This window comes from Centroberyx affinis, unplaced genomic scaffold (genome assembly GCF_046629955.1).
Source record: "Centroberyx affinis isolate AG114_WGS23_722 - 3 ecotype Tasmania unplaced genomic scaffold, CSIRO-AGI_Caff_v1 ptg003460l_1, whole genome shotgun sequence".
Lineage (NCBI taxonomy): Eukaryota > Metazoa > Chordata > Actinopteri > Beryciformes > Berycidae > Centroberyx > Centroberyx affinis.
Window position 1 is genome coordinate 712194 of NW_027281424.1, and position 16775 is coordinate 728968.

The following is a 16775-nucleotide window of genomic DNA, read 5'->3' on the forward strand; positions in this document are numbered from 1 at the left end:
AGAGAGACAAATGGGTAGACTTGCAACACTCCAAATTCAAAACAAATCTGCAAACACAAATTCACTGCCACTAAAATCCACTCACAGGAGCTGAGAATTAACACAACCACCTCTACTCCAAAGACCTGAACATGTTCCTTCACTCTCTCACCAGTCTGAAGCCCTTTAATCTTGAGAGCTACTTCAGTCCTCTGGCAAAATACCCACGGCATGTCTCGCGAGGGGACGCAGCAGCAGGCAGGCGGCCCACGCTGCTGTCTCTTACGACACCTCAGTATAAACAACCATGGCTGCCCTGCGCAGGCTTATCTCCACATTCACCAACATCACAAAATCAGGAACATTTACGGCCCGGAAACAAACATCCACAAAGGCAACAAAGGCGCTGAAACTTATCGCAGCTGGAGCGTGCGTCACTGCCGCGGCCGGTTCAGCGTATTATTATTATTATTATTATTTCTATTCGTTTCACGGTAGGCGCACAGGACTGGCAAGCCATGTCGAGGCTCGAGTTTTGCATCTGGCATTGCCGTCAGTTTCTGCGACCGATAAGGTACAGTGGGACATTTGTCAAGCTGCGGTGCTTTTGGTGACAATATGCAGCATGCCAGTAGCAAAAATCCCGTGCAGTCTGAGAAGGGATGACCACGAATTTGCAGTTTTTTTTAGGCTACATAATCACTAGCAGTAGTGAGCAGACATTACTGCATGCAGTTCAGGGCGTTTGGAGAGATAATTGCTTCATTTCGTGCACAAAAATCGCGATATGGATACTGTCCCGTCATCATAAGGGAGCTATCCGCGACCTTTGGTGCTGAAATGGCAAAATGGTCAAAGGCGTTTATTCTCAGGTCACGTGACCTAATTATTAGCATAAATAAATAAAGGTTTCGCTGCTTTTTCTTCTTCATGTGTTGCATAATTAATAGTTATGCTTACCTTATGCAAATGATGAGAAAATAGATGAATTATTTATGAATATATCTATATCATATGTGGGCCTATTACACACAAACACTTCCAGTATGATTACTTTATCTGTCCACTAGAAAAACACATGGAGTGACACACTGCATATACAGTATTACTGCACATATTACACCGTCTATTTAGCTCTGACGTGTGTGCTGACATTGTTGAAAAGCCTTTCACAGATTACAGGATATGTAATAATATGTAAACCATGCAGCCGGGTTTGGTTTGCACACTTTCCCTTACACTGGGCTCCTTCCCTTATGTCCTCGCTCAGCACCCTGGGGTGGGAGGGAGGTAACCTTGACTGGTGGCTACAGACAGCAGGAATCCAGCGACACAGGAAACTGGACACGGGGCTTGGCGGAGGGACTGACATTTGATGAGAGGGTGGGGGCAGTCGGAGGGGGTTTAATGGTTAAGCAGAGGGGGGCACACACATTCCCTGGGTGTTTGCTCTGTGCCCAGTGGACCTGGCACCCTGCCACCTGACAGAGAGATCCACTCTGTCTTCACCAATCCGGCCTTCTGATCTGGCTGGGTTTGAACATTTGTAGAGACATTATCTGCTGCACCGGGATGAAAAATAGGGCTGACATAACATGTGCCCCATTACTGAATTAAAGCTCGGGCCTCTTTGTTGTTCCATGTGACCGAGGCTTTTCGTGACAGGAAAAGCCTCCGTGGATTTCATAAAAAGCATTTTTCAGACTGTATTATCGCTGTTGATATCATTTGCAATATTTCATAATGGTGCGTGTGTGTGTGTGTGTGTGTTTACAGGCCAGGGCGTATGATCTGGATGATGGAGATGTGTACATGTCATCCTATGAGAACAGATTCCGCCTGTTCAGTTCGGTGGAGTTTGAGGGCCAATTCTACATGACTCCACTCAACTTCATCGAGTCTGTCACTCTGAACGAGCCCAAGAGTGAGTAAACTGTTAATCACATAGAAGAGTTCCTTCCCAACATGATATATATCCAAAAAGGAGGATCCAGTCTGTAAAAGTGTTATCATTATGTCAACCAAGGACTTGAGTTACCTGATATTCTTTTAAAGTGCCATAATTTGTTTCAATTTTGTGCTAGCAATCATTTTGTAAGAATAGGTATCGCATTTTTCAAATGGCTGATATTTAATTTTGTAATTAACTCTTCACATAATAATTACACCTATATATTGAAGTATATAGGCTATTACACATCCAGAACCATACTTCCCCGCAAAGTACATTTTGATGCCATGACCAGGGTTTAGCTTTCATATGAACAAAAATGATACCTGTACATGCTATTAAATGATATGTAGTCTACTTTTGTACCAACAAAAGTGGATTGCTGAGGCAGGGGATGAACTTTAATGCCAACTTTCTTTGTTTGTCACTGCTCTTTGGCTTTATAGGGCAGAAAAAGCCCATTTACCTCTTCTCAATCTGCCCGGACTGTAACTGTGTGGTGTATTGTGGATGCCACCTGTATTATCTTTGATTTAAGTTACAGCACTGTGGAGAATATCAACTAGATTTGTAGGCAGCCATTTGCTTAATTACACAACAGGAGCCATCAGATAAATCCCTGCTCCTCCATTCTCCAATTACTTGAGATTTGAAAGGTCCCAGTGTTGTTTTCTGGAGCACACTTGTTGTGAAGGCTTTGTGAAGTGACACTGAATAAGTTGTGGCTTGAAGTGCTTTAGTCATAACACCTGCATAAAGATAGACATCTTTACCAGCAGCCCCACTTTTATGGCTCATTTATGTGGCAACAAGCTCGCAGAGGCCGAGAGAAACCAAACAACATGGCATGGATGTTGTGTTCATCATCATGTTATAAATTCAACGATAATGACGTTCTGATTAATTTGATTGATTATAATTTCTGTCTTGTGACCTGCTGATGTTTCATACGTGGCTTCACTGGCATGTAATGAGGGACATAAATGCATGAAGCCGTAATGTGAATAGCAAACATTGTGTTATCGCTCTCTGGTTGCTAATGGCAAATGTGTTACGAAATAGTAATCGTGGTGTTTTATGGTTATACTGTGGCTGTAAAGAGAGATTTGTTTTTGCCATTCCTGTGGATGTTTAGGAAGGCCTTGGATGTGGCCATTATACATCAGTGATGGTCGTGATGGTTTAATTTTTGGAGATAGCACATCAAGGAGAGGCGGATGGTGGGTGGAGTAAAGAGGAGGAGGGAGGAGGGAGTTTTTTTCCAGAAGATGAACCAGTTATGGCCTTTCAGCACTGAACCCAACTAAAGCTAACTGACAGATTGTCTGTTGGGGGCAGGCAGCAGTGGTGGAAAAAGTACTCAAATCATTTACTTAAGTAGAAGTAGTAATACCATAACGGAAAAAGTAAAAGTCCTGCATTCAAAATTGTACTTAAGTGAAAGTATAGAAGTATTAGCAGTAAAATGTACTGAAAGAACTGATTCTGAAGAATGGTCTCTTTCAACGTGTTCAAGTATTGATACATTAACCTTTAAGAAGTATTTTAATGTTGTAGGTCTAACTGCTCCATATACTGTTGGGGAGTTTAGACTCTAACTATGCATCATATTTTATGAGCTTATTGTATGTTTTGCATGTAAAACTTTATTCTGCAAAGTAACTAGTAGCTGTCAGATAAATGTATTGAGGTACAAAGTACAATATTTCCCTCTTGAAATGTAGTGGAGTAAAAGTATAAAGTACAGTACCTCAAAACTGTGCTTAAGTACAGTGCTTGAGTAAATGTACTTTGTTACTTTCCACCTCTGGCAGGCACCAGTATACGTCTGCTTCCCATCGTTGTTAACTGACATATGTCAAGTGAACGGCTTTTTGTATCATTTCACATTTCAGTCTAAACAATAAATAATACTGTGCATGACTTATACTTATATTCCATAAATCCTGCATCTTATGAAAACTCTCTATACAACCAATACCTGCCATTCGGGGCATGAGCTACATGTGTACATCGAGGACAATATCTCTTTAGCTTTATCTTCACTTGTTCATTCAGACACCTCACTTTGCTGGAGAGCAAGCAATCACAAGGCAATCATAATCCCAGCTTTAGGGACAGGCTTTAAAATGTGTCAGTGGAGGGTTATTGTCACTGTTATCATGGCAGTGCTGCGATAGGCCGATGTGATTTACCCAGCCAGGTGTTTTTTACGACTCCTCCGCCTTATCTTCTGCTTTATTGACGATTGGAATGCCTTCCTGATACACAGACGGTGTTGCTGCCCGCTCTTGTGCCCGGCCGTCCACACAAAACGCCTGTTTTCACTTTTGTTTCCCACCATATGTTCATTTAAAGAATATATGATGAGCATGTATGATCATTATTAAGTCTGAGTCACAAGCATTGTCAGCTACTAACCATTAACCTTGTTTTTTTTAGGTAAGAGAATATGGAAGTCCCTCACAAAAAAGGTGAGTAGCTCTGGGCTCTTAGCACTTGGCTCATATTCAGTCTTTGTAAATAAATGCTAAATTACACAAAAGAACCAAAGATCCTCATTAAATGAAGAGCCTCCTCTCATTATTGTATAGATCTTAAGGTGAAGCTCCTCTTTATCTGTGTAAAACCTCTGTAATCGCTGTAATAGCAACAACATCGCATTGAGATGTGATTATCTAGTGCATTAAGGTATTTGAAATGAGCAATTTGGGATTTTCTTGTATTCTTGAAGGACTTAGAGAAGATACTGGCTGATACCCCTCCTATTTGGAAAGGATCATCTAATTTGTTTAGAAATCTTCGTGAACGAGGTAAGGGAACCTGCTGCTTGGTCTGTTGCTGTGATGTAATGCAGCTGTACACATAAATCAGGCTGGGTGTGTAACATACTATAATATCCTTTCATGCTTTTCTAGGGTTAGGGTTCTTTCTTTCTTTTAAAGCTATCATGCTCAAGCCTTCCATTTCTTGTCCAGAATATCAGGCTCTGCAATATTTTCCCTCCCATATAATCCGGAGCAGAGAGTGTGAGCTGTAAATGCTATCTTATCTGTCCATCAGGCTGGTAATATGTTGTGAATTTGTTCTCAGGTAACCTAAGCAGGGCCCCTAAACAGAAAGGAAGATCCTCCCCAACTCTTAGAAATAAAAACAAATGTGACAAAAATGTAGTTTTGAGTACAGTAAACTTAATACTCCGACAGTTTTGCGGCATTCCCTTTTACCAAACCCTGTCCTCCACTGAACCAAAGATATGGAAGGTGATGAAAATGTTCACCACAGCTCATGTCACTATAAAAACGAAGCCACAATTAGCAATGTTAATGTGCGTGAGTCCATGCAGCGGCAGGAATTTGATAGGCTTGTGGGTTGGTTTGTGTTGACACGCTTGTGCTCAACAAATAATGACAGCTTTGGAGAGGAAGAGACATCACAGTCTGTTCATATGTTAATTGACACTTTTTTGCACAGGCTCCTCAAAGCCTGTAAGTACATGGGAGCATATACGGGTATTGCACTTGGCGGGTTGTGAAATCATAAGCTCTGTGCTCGTTTTAAGAATTTCAATTCATAGTAAGCGTGCATAAAGAAAATAAAGTCGAACTTTGCCAGCATGAGCACAAAGCTCTTTTTTTAATTTTCCCACCTGGCGCTGCAGAGTCCCGCTCAGTTGGGTCAGACAACCTGGTGGGGCATCAGGTCTCACTGTTCTGCTCCCTCCTCTGTTGCTTTAGCTAAGTGCCAATGCTGGGATTTGGGGCTTTTAATCCTGCTGTTAAACGTTGCGGCTTTGTCAGGGAAAAAAGGACCGGATTGATCTGTGAACAAAGCCTCGCTTTAGAGAATGAGGGAGCTGTTTGAACCCAGTTATGTCGAGGCATGTCCCACTGGCCACCCCCCTGATCACCGCGGACATTATGAAGCCCAAGAATGGCATTGGATTACATCTCCGGGACTGCCACTCTGTATGAAGTGTTTCTGTGGAATTCTTTGTATTGTCTAACAACATCTACTTGAGCTCAGAGGCTGAGCTGGAGGGGGGCTCTCTCTCCCACAGTGAAGGTGTGTGGTATTGGTGAGACATGGCTGGAATCTTAAAAGTTTTTTTTTTCTTTCCTTCCCCTCAACCCATTTAAGCTTAAAAGGTCTTTGAAGCTAGAGATCTGTTGTCATTATAAGGCCCTACCTGCCAAACACAGGGAGCCACGGCGAGAAGATCTTTGCACTTTGTCATGGGGAATTTTTAGACAAACTTTTCCCTAATGGCACGCATCGCTAATACTCTTTTCACACCTTAGTGTTTAGCTCATACATGCATTTCACTGGCCTTTACATCGTCCTATCAGCCTCGCTGCATATTTCCAGCCTGATGTGTGAAACAGCACACCTCGGATTTGTTCAGCTTGGATTTGTTCAGCACCTTTTACAGAGGAATTATAGAACCAGAGCAAAGAAAAGTTTGTTATTACATCTTTGTTTACCAACCACTGTTTTTTTCAAAGACCTTTTGAGTGGCCCTTTTTCTGGAAATCTCCCTGCCGCAAACCCCGTACCTGAGTTCTTTTCCCATAACACCCGGAGCAGTCACCCAGAACTATCTGCGCTCGATTCTCTATCTTCCCCAGCAAACAAAGGCTTGGGAATGCTTTCAGAGGCAGAGGGACAAGCCTCCCCAGTCTGGAGAGACGGGCCTGACACTTACTCTTCCCTTCTCTGTGTGTCACGCAACAAAGGGAGCTGAAGGACACAAAGGAAAACACAAACCTGAATCGGGCATCCTCAATCAGTGACAGATCACTTGAGAATGTATTACACCTTGTTACCCAAACACGATCAGAAGCCGTAGGCCTTAAATTTGTTTGGGTTTGTGTTCAGATAGGTCAGCTCAGTTGTAAAGCCTCTGTTTGTGTGAGTGTGAGAACACCAAGCGTGAAGTAAAAGGCACCTTTTAAGATGTTATCAATAAGAGAGAGAAGATTACTTCTTGTCTGAAGGCGTGCACTGTTTCTCGGGGAGGCTTATTTATCTTGGGCGCATGACTTTGAACATCTGTAAACACTTTGAGCCAACGGGTTTACTCTATTTGACACCGTCTAATGTGTGAAGAAGTGGGAAATTTTGGTTTTTGTTTCTCGGTTTGACAGATTTTTCTCTTCTTTTCAGGTGTCATCAGTTACACAGAGTACCTCTTCCTGCTCTGCATTTTAACAAGTCAGTATGCATTTCAACTGATTTAGGAAGACTTATGTTGGAACTTCTTTATCTGTTATATATGAAACAGATGAAAAAGGTGAATACATATAAAATATAATTCTGTTTTGACTGCTTTCAGAGCCCCATGCAGGCTTCAAGATTGCCTTCAACATGTTTGATGCAGATGGAAATGAAATGGTGGACAAAAGGGAGTTCTTGGTGGTACGAGCCTCAACTTTAAAGAATATGTAAAATACCTTCACTCAGTGGCATTACATTCTGCATAATAACGTATCTTTTTTTTTTACCAGCTGGAGGAAATTTTCCGCAAGAAAAAGGACAGAAAGGATGTTGACGAGGATGTGCAAAGATCTGACCAGCAGGTGAGAGTTGCTGGAACTAACAGTCTTTCAGCAGGTGTTAAGACTTTGGCTTGAATCATAGATTTGAAGCTACTATGGCAGGTTTAGTGCTTGGAAGACTTGAGTAGAAACTTTGATATTCCTAGAGAGAACGTGTGTGTATGGGTTGCGCTGTTCCTACAGGGTAAAACATGCCTGCAGGCTTTCATCTTTTTAGCGTTGTCTTACGCAGCATGCAGGTGGATGTAAACAGGGAGATTTGAATAGAGCGATAAAAGAGACGCTTTGAGGTCTTATCACACACACACACACACAGCACAGAAGAGCTTACTCTGTGGGCCAGGGACACATGTTGGCATCTTTGGACAGTCTTACATTAAATCGAAGCCCGTATGACCATCAAAAGTTCATTAGAATGGGTACTCTAGATTTCGAAATGTGATGCTTTTGAAGAAAAACACAATAGAGTTGATGGAGACTCGGATCCATTCATGAATTTTAAGAATAGGATTACTAATCTAGGATCACCGGTCAAGTCATGTGACCGTAGCAACTTCACTACAGTATGACTTAAAAATCAATTTGTTACTTATGAACTCATTTCCTAATAATATTCCTGCTCTTACAAAAAAGTCATATGTGAAAACCCACATGTGAATTCAAAGCACACATGCTTTCTGGACACGTTGGTTTTCACATGTGAACAAATTTTCTCACATTGTATTCTGGCATCACGTGACAGTTTTTACTTCAGATGTAAAAAAAATTCAATGTCTAGATGAAGTGTTTTTTTGCCCATGTGAACTTTTTTTTCACATGTTCACCTGCCATTAGATATGTCAATATTTGTTTCACATGTGAAAACTTCATTTCACATGCAAAGAGATAATTCACAGGTGAAAATGTCAGTGGAAAATTTTGCATGTTCATGTAGGAAAACCAACATGTGTCCAAAAAGCACACGCGCTTTGAATTCACATGTGGGTTTTCACGTGACTTTTTTATATGCTACTTTTTTATATGCTATGGTCCCTGGACTGGATAATCTAATATTGTTCTCTTTCTGCTCTGTCTCTGTCATTCTCCTCTGCATTTTAGAGCCTGCAACTGTACGGTCATCAGAAATCCCATGCGCACAGTGTATGTATTGCTCTGAACTATATCTGCTTATTGCATGTGATTTTCTTCTTGCAGCATGCTGTCTGCTTAACTTAAGAAATTGTTTTGTAGTGAGCTACCACAGAAAACACACATATCATTGGGGTTGACACCACGCATATTTGTCTATGTTAACACTAGATAACCTCGTTCACATTGAAATTGAAATACATCATTGTCTGCTACAACATTATCTGACATATTGTCTTTGTGTTTGTGTGTGTGTGTGTGGTAGTCCTGGCTTGTGGATGGCCCCGGCAGCACAGATGATTTATGTACTAGCCTTTTGTCAGTGTTGGCCAAGCTATGGGCGCGGAGATTCCACTTCAAAAAGCTCTTACCTGAACACTGACAACATTTCTCCCAGACCCCCATGTTTTATTTTTACAGTTTCTTGAAGAGTGGTATTTGGGCTCAGGTTACCTTTTGTGGTGGGTTTGACCATGAAGATCGCAACGCCAGTCAGGGAGAAGACGCACTGTGTGAAAGGCACTCAACACACACACACACACACAAGAGCTCGGCCTACAGCTGACACACAGAGACAAACTGAGCTTTACAGATACTGTTTGAAGACTTTGGGTTTAGGTGTGTCTTTTTTGTTTTGATTTGTTCTGCGTTACTCAAGGTGTCTTTCCAGCAAAAGTTCAAAAGTCAAATCTTTTCAAAAACACATAACAGGCATGTCTTCAAGCCTGCGGTTGGGCTTTCCCCAACATATTCTAATTACAAGCGTATCAGGATCTTTTCATGGGATGAGATGGGAATAGCGCGGCACATTAAAGACTTGTCCGTAATTAGCTGTGGGATCAAGTCATAAATCTCTCTCCGGTGAAAAGCGATAAAGCGCAGAGGAAGAGCTGTTTTATCAGCTGTCTCGCGTTCCCCCCTCAGGTGTGGAAGATGAAAAAAAAAAACTAATAAGATAAATAAATATTATGAAATGAAGCAAGCCACACTTGAGAACATGTGTCGAGGGCGACTGGCTGTTTCTGGTCGGTTGTGTGTTGATGTTGCCTTTGAGTGAGGTGATGTCGAGACTTGAGAGGCATCTAGACTGGGCGAGAAATGACGGGTTGAAAAAACAGAATGAAAGCAGGAGGCATCAACACAGTTTGCTTCATAACTGGGAGTGAGAAATCATAGCTTTTCTAAACAACACAGATTGCCTGTGATCTTTTTGTTGCACATGACACCAATTACAAGCAAATTGTTGTTGACTGTGATTCAGCATGGCAGCAGAAATACTAGTTTTCGTGCCACAGCAGATGGGAGAGTGTAAAGAGTGTCGCGTAAACTATGATAATAATAATGATTGGTGAATCTTAGTTTAGGAGCATGACTTCATTGAGAAATATTGCTCAGAGTGGCTTTCTTGTTTATTTGAGTCTTTCCACACAGCTTTCAGAGGGCGCCGCAGTGTAAAGTGTTCAGAACCGCATGTTTGAAACGTGTTGAAAGATTTCAATTAAGCGTGATCGCGCAGCGCTGCCAGTGCATTTCGACATATCGGAACGGTTCTAGCCTGTACCATCCTCTGCCACACGTGAGCCACTGGCTTACAAACAATGAACAAAGACAGAAATTGTTCCAGAAATTATATTTAATCAAAATCTGACCCCATTTCACGAGAGTGGATGAAATGTACACCGTAACCTGCATTTAGCTCACAGCTAAAGTATCAAATGATGATGTATTGGGCGGATTCAGTTGCATAGTTAACCTGGCATGAATCATTATTCAGGTTTCACGCCCTGTATGTCTTGGACATAGGCAGCTGTCTTGGCTAAATTTCCTGCCAAACGGCTGCATGCACCACTGCAGGGCAGACTCATGTCAGGCTTGATGGACTTTTTTCACCCAGCCCCTCTCTGATATGTCAGTGTCATCCCCCATAGCGTCTTGCTGTTGTTCTGCCTGTTTGAATAGATGTCAGATAGTTAGATGGGTGTCAGTCAGTCTGTTTATCTTTCTGTCTCTCTGTCTCTATGGACAGTATGCTCACCTTTCTGTCCGTCAACTTGTCTCCTATTTCTGCCTGCTGCTCCGCCTGTGCATCTCTGTCCTCCTGCCTGCTGCAGTGTGCATTGTGGGTGTCTGTCTGTCTGTCTGCCTGTCTGTTTTGTCCGTATTTCCTACTCCTAATCTAGGTAACATTTGCCAGATGTATTTTGTCCCCTAACAGCTGTGCTTCAACTACCGCCACAGGTCCTTAAAAAAGACTGTCAGCATGTAGAGGCCCGCGGCATGTGGGATGTTCTCAGGCGGGGCACGAGTCAAGCTCTGTTTTCTGATCTCACCGAGGTAGTGATGCCCTCTTTAAGATGCTTCTTCATTCACTACAGTGGTCCCAGTTGATATCAGTTGTACTATACTATATACAACAGGTTCTGCTACCAGACTCTTAAGTATGTATTGTGGGAGCACAGTAGAACAAGTTCTTCATGTATATGTCTTCATTCTTTGTTAGTAACAATAAATATTTAAAGAGAAGTACTCTAATACTTGTAACAGAAGCAGCATCTGCAACAAGGGGGAGCGCATGTTACCAGACTGTACTGAACCTGCTGCATGGCACATGACTGTATGGTGGACAAATGGGAAATACTGGTTTTAGTCACAGTCAAATATTAACCATTAACTCTGAGTAGTTGTTTAATGGCTGAACCTGGCTATTAACTAACATCTTTCAGCATTGTTCAGCATGGTTAGATGAATGTCATTGCTAATGTTTACCTGGTGTTGCCATGTTTTGCTGTGGAAATGTGATAGAGCAAAACCAGACTGCTAGAATTCAGATATAGATAGAACATTCAGATCTTATACACACAGACTGGGTGAGTTATTATTTTAATGAGTTGTGCATTGTGGTTTGCTTGTTTCAGTGCTTGTATATGTCACATCTGGGATTGATATTGAAAGCTGTATGGAAGCATAATGCAGTTACTGAATCACAATTGTTTTCCGCCCTGATAGCATGTGGATGAAAATGCAACAGAGACAACACTGTTGGTGCATTTCTTCGGGAAAAAAGGCAAGGCTGAGCTGAACTTTGAAGATTTTTACAAGTAAGCTGAAAAACCTCTCGTGCTTTGACACTGCAATTAATCACGAATCCCTCAGGAAAATATTATCTCACAGTGTAAAATTGTCATTAATCATTTTCTGTGGCACATTTCTTCTCCATTTATTCTGATTACACACTCGAATGCGTTGCGGTAGCTTCAGTCACCGTGTCAAGTGTTCCTTTGTGTGTGTGTGAGCTACTGGTGGCGTTTCCTGTCAACAGTTACTGTCCGTCCCTCTCCTCCAGATTCATGGACAACCTGCAGACAGAAGTCCTTGAGATAGAGTTCCTCTCCTACTCCAAAGGCATGCCCACCGTCAGCGAGGAGGACTTTGCTCGGATCCTTCTGCGCTACACCGACCTGGACGACATCAGTGGATACTTGGAAAACGTGCGGCACAGCATGCCGGATGAAAAGGTGTGTTGTTCCCCTCGGTGTTTCCCTTTCTTTTCACCTTGTCACCTTATGTTATACCCTACAGCTCCCTATGCTCCTCTTAAAGTACCTTTACCCCCCCACCCTCATACCCTTACCTCCCATAATCCTTCACTCTGCCCTCATGCTACACAAAACCATAAACACTCTCTCATCCCTCTGCAATCTCTTTGCTTACACCACCTAACAACCAAGACAACCCATTGTTCCTCACATAACTCATGCTTAAAGTAGTATATTTTCCTTGTTTTGGCTCACAGAAATCATTAAAAGTAGTTTATTTTCCTTGTTGAGTGTGGGATTTTCATTTCAATACAATCTCCCTCTAAAAAGTATTTTTCATTTCATTATCCAGCTTATTCCAGTCTTATAAATCCAGGAATCGCATTAACTTCCTGGAAGCAATAGTGTAGAATACTTTCAATGGAATGCATTACATGTTAAGGTGAGATATTAAGTTGTATATGTGAGTTTGTGAGTATAAACTCTCCTCTGTCTCTTTCTGGTACGCTCCAAGAGACTGTGAATTAGCTGCCGAGTGAAGCGTTCTCATTTTAGCTTTAATTTGTTTTTTCTCCTCGGCACACTGACCCGCGTGAAAAGAGGCTCGCAGCTCCTCAACCGCCTCGAGTAGCCTGTTGCTAGATCTCCATTGATAATCAAGTGGGTCTCATCATTAGGCTGAGAGATATTTTATGGCACTCGCCTTGTTAAAACAGCAAAGCGTCACAGATTAGTCATTACTCCATTTGTTAAGCTGTGTGTGTTGCCTGTGTGGCGGGGCCCCCGGCGAGAGAAGGAGCTAGTAGCCGTGGGATGGTTGAGTGGAGATCAATAGGCCCAGTGTTTGAGTCATCAGCCAACTCTGAGATGTTTGGGGATTCATCCCTTTTGTTTTTGTTTATTTAAGTATCAGGTTAATCTGCTTTAGAAAAGTCTGCAAGCGGCCTGACCTCTTCCCAAAAAGCTACAATCCTCCCCCCGCTGTTGACAGCTCAGCATGTCCGTACCACGCAGGGAAAATCCAGCAATGTATACTCTGTCTGTTTGGATGTGTTATCTATCTGATGGCTTCAAGGTCCCGCAGACACTAAAGGATTCCCCCAGGATGAAAGGAAGCAGATTATGTATTGTGTGAATTGTAGCACTATCCTTTGTTGGAGTGTTGAGACATACAGCCGTTTGCTTTATGTGCCACTTCATGATTTCTCACATTACATACCACTGGGTTTTTGTTTCATGAATAAAGGTATTGTTGCTGGGGTTTTTTTCAATAGACTTTTCTGTTTTTCCAGGGAATCACCTTTGAGGAGTTCAGGTCCTTTTTCCAGTTCTTGAACAACCTGGAGGATTTTACCATCGCCATGCAAATGTACAACTTTGCCAACCGCTCCATTGGTCAAGGTAAGTGTTGAAAAGCAGCATTTACAGCTGAGTTACTGGTTTAGATGTCAGGTAAATAGAGCTACTAGTTTTAAGTTGAATATACCAATACACTGTAGGCCTATTGTATGGGTATATTGAAAATAAAATGTAAGCCTAAGTCCATTTTATTGTTTTCTCCTGGCACCTATTGCACACTCAGCTGTCCTGGTGGGGAATCCCTCTTTGAATTGGCCTGCCCAAGTTTTTCTTCTGTTTTTTTTTTCTAATAAGGTTTACTTGGGAGTTTTCCCTTGTCTTCACTGAGGGTCTCAAGTTGGTTGGTGCCGGGTAGACTAGGTTAGGCGATTACATGGGCCTTTTATGTCTTTTCAACATGCTATTTTCCTTTTACTCCCTGATACTCGGCATACTCTGCATATTGCCGACATGTTTTTCAATATGAATACAATAAAGGCTTTTTAACTTTTTTAACTGAAGAAGAGTTGCCTTGGTCCTTTTCTTCTTTTTTCTATGCTGTTTTCTGTCTTGTGCTTTCTTTTATTCCCTATTTTATTTTGTTTGCATATTGTATTGCATCATTTTATTTTGTGATTGATTGTTGATTAGTTGATCTCGGTAGGCACGTCCTCTATATAAGACATGTTTGTGATGAAGGGTTATGTCTACATCAACTTGACTGACTTGACCTGTTTTATACCACTGTGTATTAGTATATTAAAATACCTCTCTAACATCATATCTCAGTTATCCTCTACCAGTTTTTAATACTGAAACACATTTCCCCTCTGCAGAACTTAATATTTCAGCTGGTCTCCTCCTTCTGTCCCTTCTCAGATGAGTTTACCCGGGCGGTCTACGTGGCTACGGGCCTCAAGCTGACCCGCCACTTGGTCAACACAGTCTTCAAGATCTTTGACGAGGATCATGATGATAAGCTCAGCTTCAAGGAGTTCATCGGCGTCATGAGGGACCGGCTGCACCGTGGAGAGAGGGTAAGGCAGCCGGGGTCAGCGGCTCCCTGCCACGCCGGGTCGTTTAAACGCCATTTATCTCTCTTTTATGGCACTGGAGGTGACAGAAGTGATATGCCCACCCAGCCCACTCACTCCTTCCCTCAGCAGCCTGAGAGAGCAGGCACTAGTAGCACTGAAATAGAGCAAAGCCTGAAGCCTCTGTCTCAGGTCTGCACAGAAGCTGATTTGAAAGATACCAGCATTATCAGTCTTTCTGTCAGCTACATTCTTAATGTGTAATCTCTCAAGGTAATTTTGTGTGGTGGAGCAGTGTGGAGCCGCGAGGAAATGGCCAAATGAGTCAAACATAACATGAGGAAGGACAAATAGACAAATATGGGTGGATGCTGAGCACAGAAATACATGTTTGTTATCAAAACAAATTACTCTGGCATGATTACTAAAGCACCTATTAGCATGGAACTGGTAACACAAACAAACACCAGGTTTCCTATTTAATCGCAAATTTGAATAAGCACAAATGATGACTTAATGGTTAGTTAATGGTTTATTAAAACACCTCTATAACATCATGTCTCAATTACCCCCTTGCCAGTTTTTATTACTGAAACACATCTCACATCCGAGGGGGTGATTGGTGATTTTTGTGAAATTCTACTGCCATCTAGCGGGCCACCATGAAATCAGTACTCTCATAATATTTTTGCCTCCTTCATCTCTCTCTCTCTCTCTCTCTCTCTCTCTCTCTCTCTCTCTCTCTCACTCTCTCTCTCACTCTCTCTCATACACACACACACACACACACACACACACACACACACACACACACACATATTCACAGGCCATCAGAGTGGAGGAGAAGTTCACATCTTTCAAGTCCTGTATGAAGAAGGAGCTTTCAGCCAAATAGGTAAAGCATTTTCCCACACTGTCCACTTTCTCCGATATGCAATACTAGGTTTATTTTTGCAGCTGAATAATGTCACAATCATGTTTTTTTTTTTTTTTTTTAAATGTTTTCCCAATAGAGTTGCACAGGCTCAGTATCTATCCCAGTATAGTCAGGCTTTTCAGATGTGTTTGAGGCCCTCTTACTCTCCTCACCCGCAGCATTGAGTTACACTGTAATATTAACGCCTGATCAACTGCTACCAGATACCAGCTTAAGTCTGCATACATGAGCAGTGAGCGGTGCAGTTTAAAACCGTATGAATGTTTCAAAGGAAATGCACCTCTCAAACAAGGACTTGGTAATCTTTCCTGATAAAACTCTAGAGAGGATTTATAACACTTGATATGCACATTTTTCCAAGCAGTGCCGACATATGAGAAATAAGAATATGTCTTTTCTGCATACAGAAATAGAGCTAGCCTTCGTTTAGCCTCATTATTATAAGTTTTTGAGCTTTTTTAAAATATTTTTAACATGCATACCCTCATATAAACTCATATCCACTCCAATAATTTGGATTACCTACCAGTTTTGACCATTGTCACTAATTTCAAATATGTAGACTTACTTATTTGTCAGTATCCCTTTCAAAATGAAAGCAGATACCTGGGAGAGCCGTTACTAATGGCTGACTGTTTAAAACTCTAAAACTCACATAGGGAGTGAAAAACTCATATGTGTGCTGAAAATGTTCCATCTACAGCTGTAGTTGCTGCAGAAGTCCCAGTTTTTACTGCATGCTTGCAAAACTACTGCTGCACTTGTGCTCCATGCCTAGTTGATTAAGAGACACAAGAGTTTTGTTTCACAGTATTCTAATTTGGTTCGACTGTATAATGTTCAAGAAAGAATTGCCTGCAGTACTAATGCAGGGAAGATGCAGGATACGTGTATGAAGGAGGGCTAAAATGTGAAATACACATTATTCATCCCATTCTGCTTTCCTTGTGGTTTGTCTTGAGAAGCTATTGCTGTAAAGTTACAGTGTGAAATTGCAACAACCAGAACCTTTTCTTTCTGTGTTGTCACCAGGTGAAGATTTCAAGGCCAGTGCACCTCTTTCAGCCTGGACGAGCTCTGTCTCCATGTGCTTTCTATCAGAGGAGGAGGAGGAATGATGCATGTTGCAATGTCTGCATAAACTGTCTTATTGCACTCTCTTAGACGTCTTAAAACCAAACAGGATGTGGTACAAAACAGGATGCTGTCAATCTGATGGAAAGATATAGCAAGTGGTCAAAGAAAAAAAAAGGAGTGACCCTTGTTGAAACTCCACTTAACAAATTACTGCAGGTTGTTTAGACTGTAATTTGC

At 41.8% G+C, this 16775-nt stretch overlaps 1 protein-coding gene across 1 annotated transcript; it reads left to right on the forward strand.

Annotated features, from left to right (window-relative positions):
* The first annotated feature begins 286 nt into the window (after positions 1-286).
* Positions 287-16630, forward strand: micu3b (mitochondrial calcium uptake family, member 3b). Its single transcript, XM_071539445.1, has 15 exons — positions 287-558; positions 1761-1903; positions 4373-4404; positions 4665-4743; positions 7097-7144; positions 7266-7348; positions 7438-7509; positions 8587-8628; positions 10855-10950; positions 11623-11714; positions 11960-12131; positions 13445-13553; positions 14370-14527; positions 15351-15419; positions 16494-16630. The coding sequence occupies exons 1-14, from the start codon at positions 287-289 to the stop codon at positions 15417-15419; spliced, it is 1467 nt and encodes a 488-aa protein (XP_071395546.1). The 3' UTR covers positions 16494-16630.
* The last annotated feature ends 145 nt before the right edge of the window (positions 16631-16775 follow it).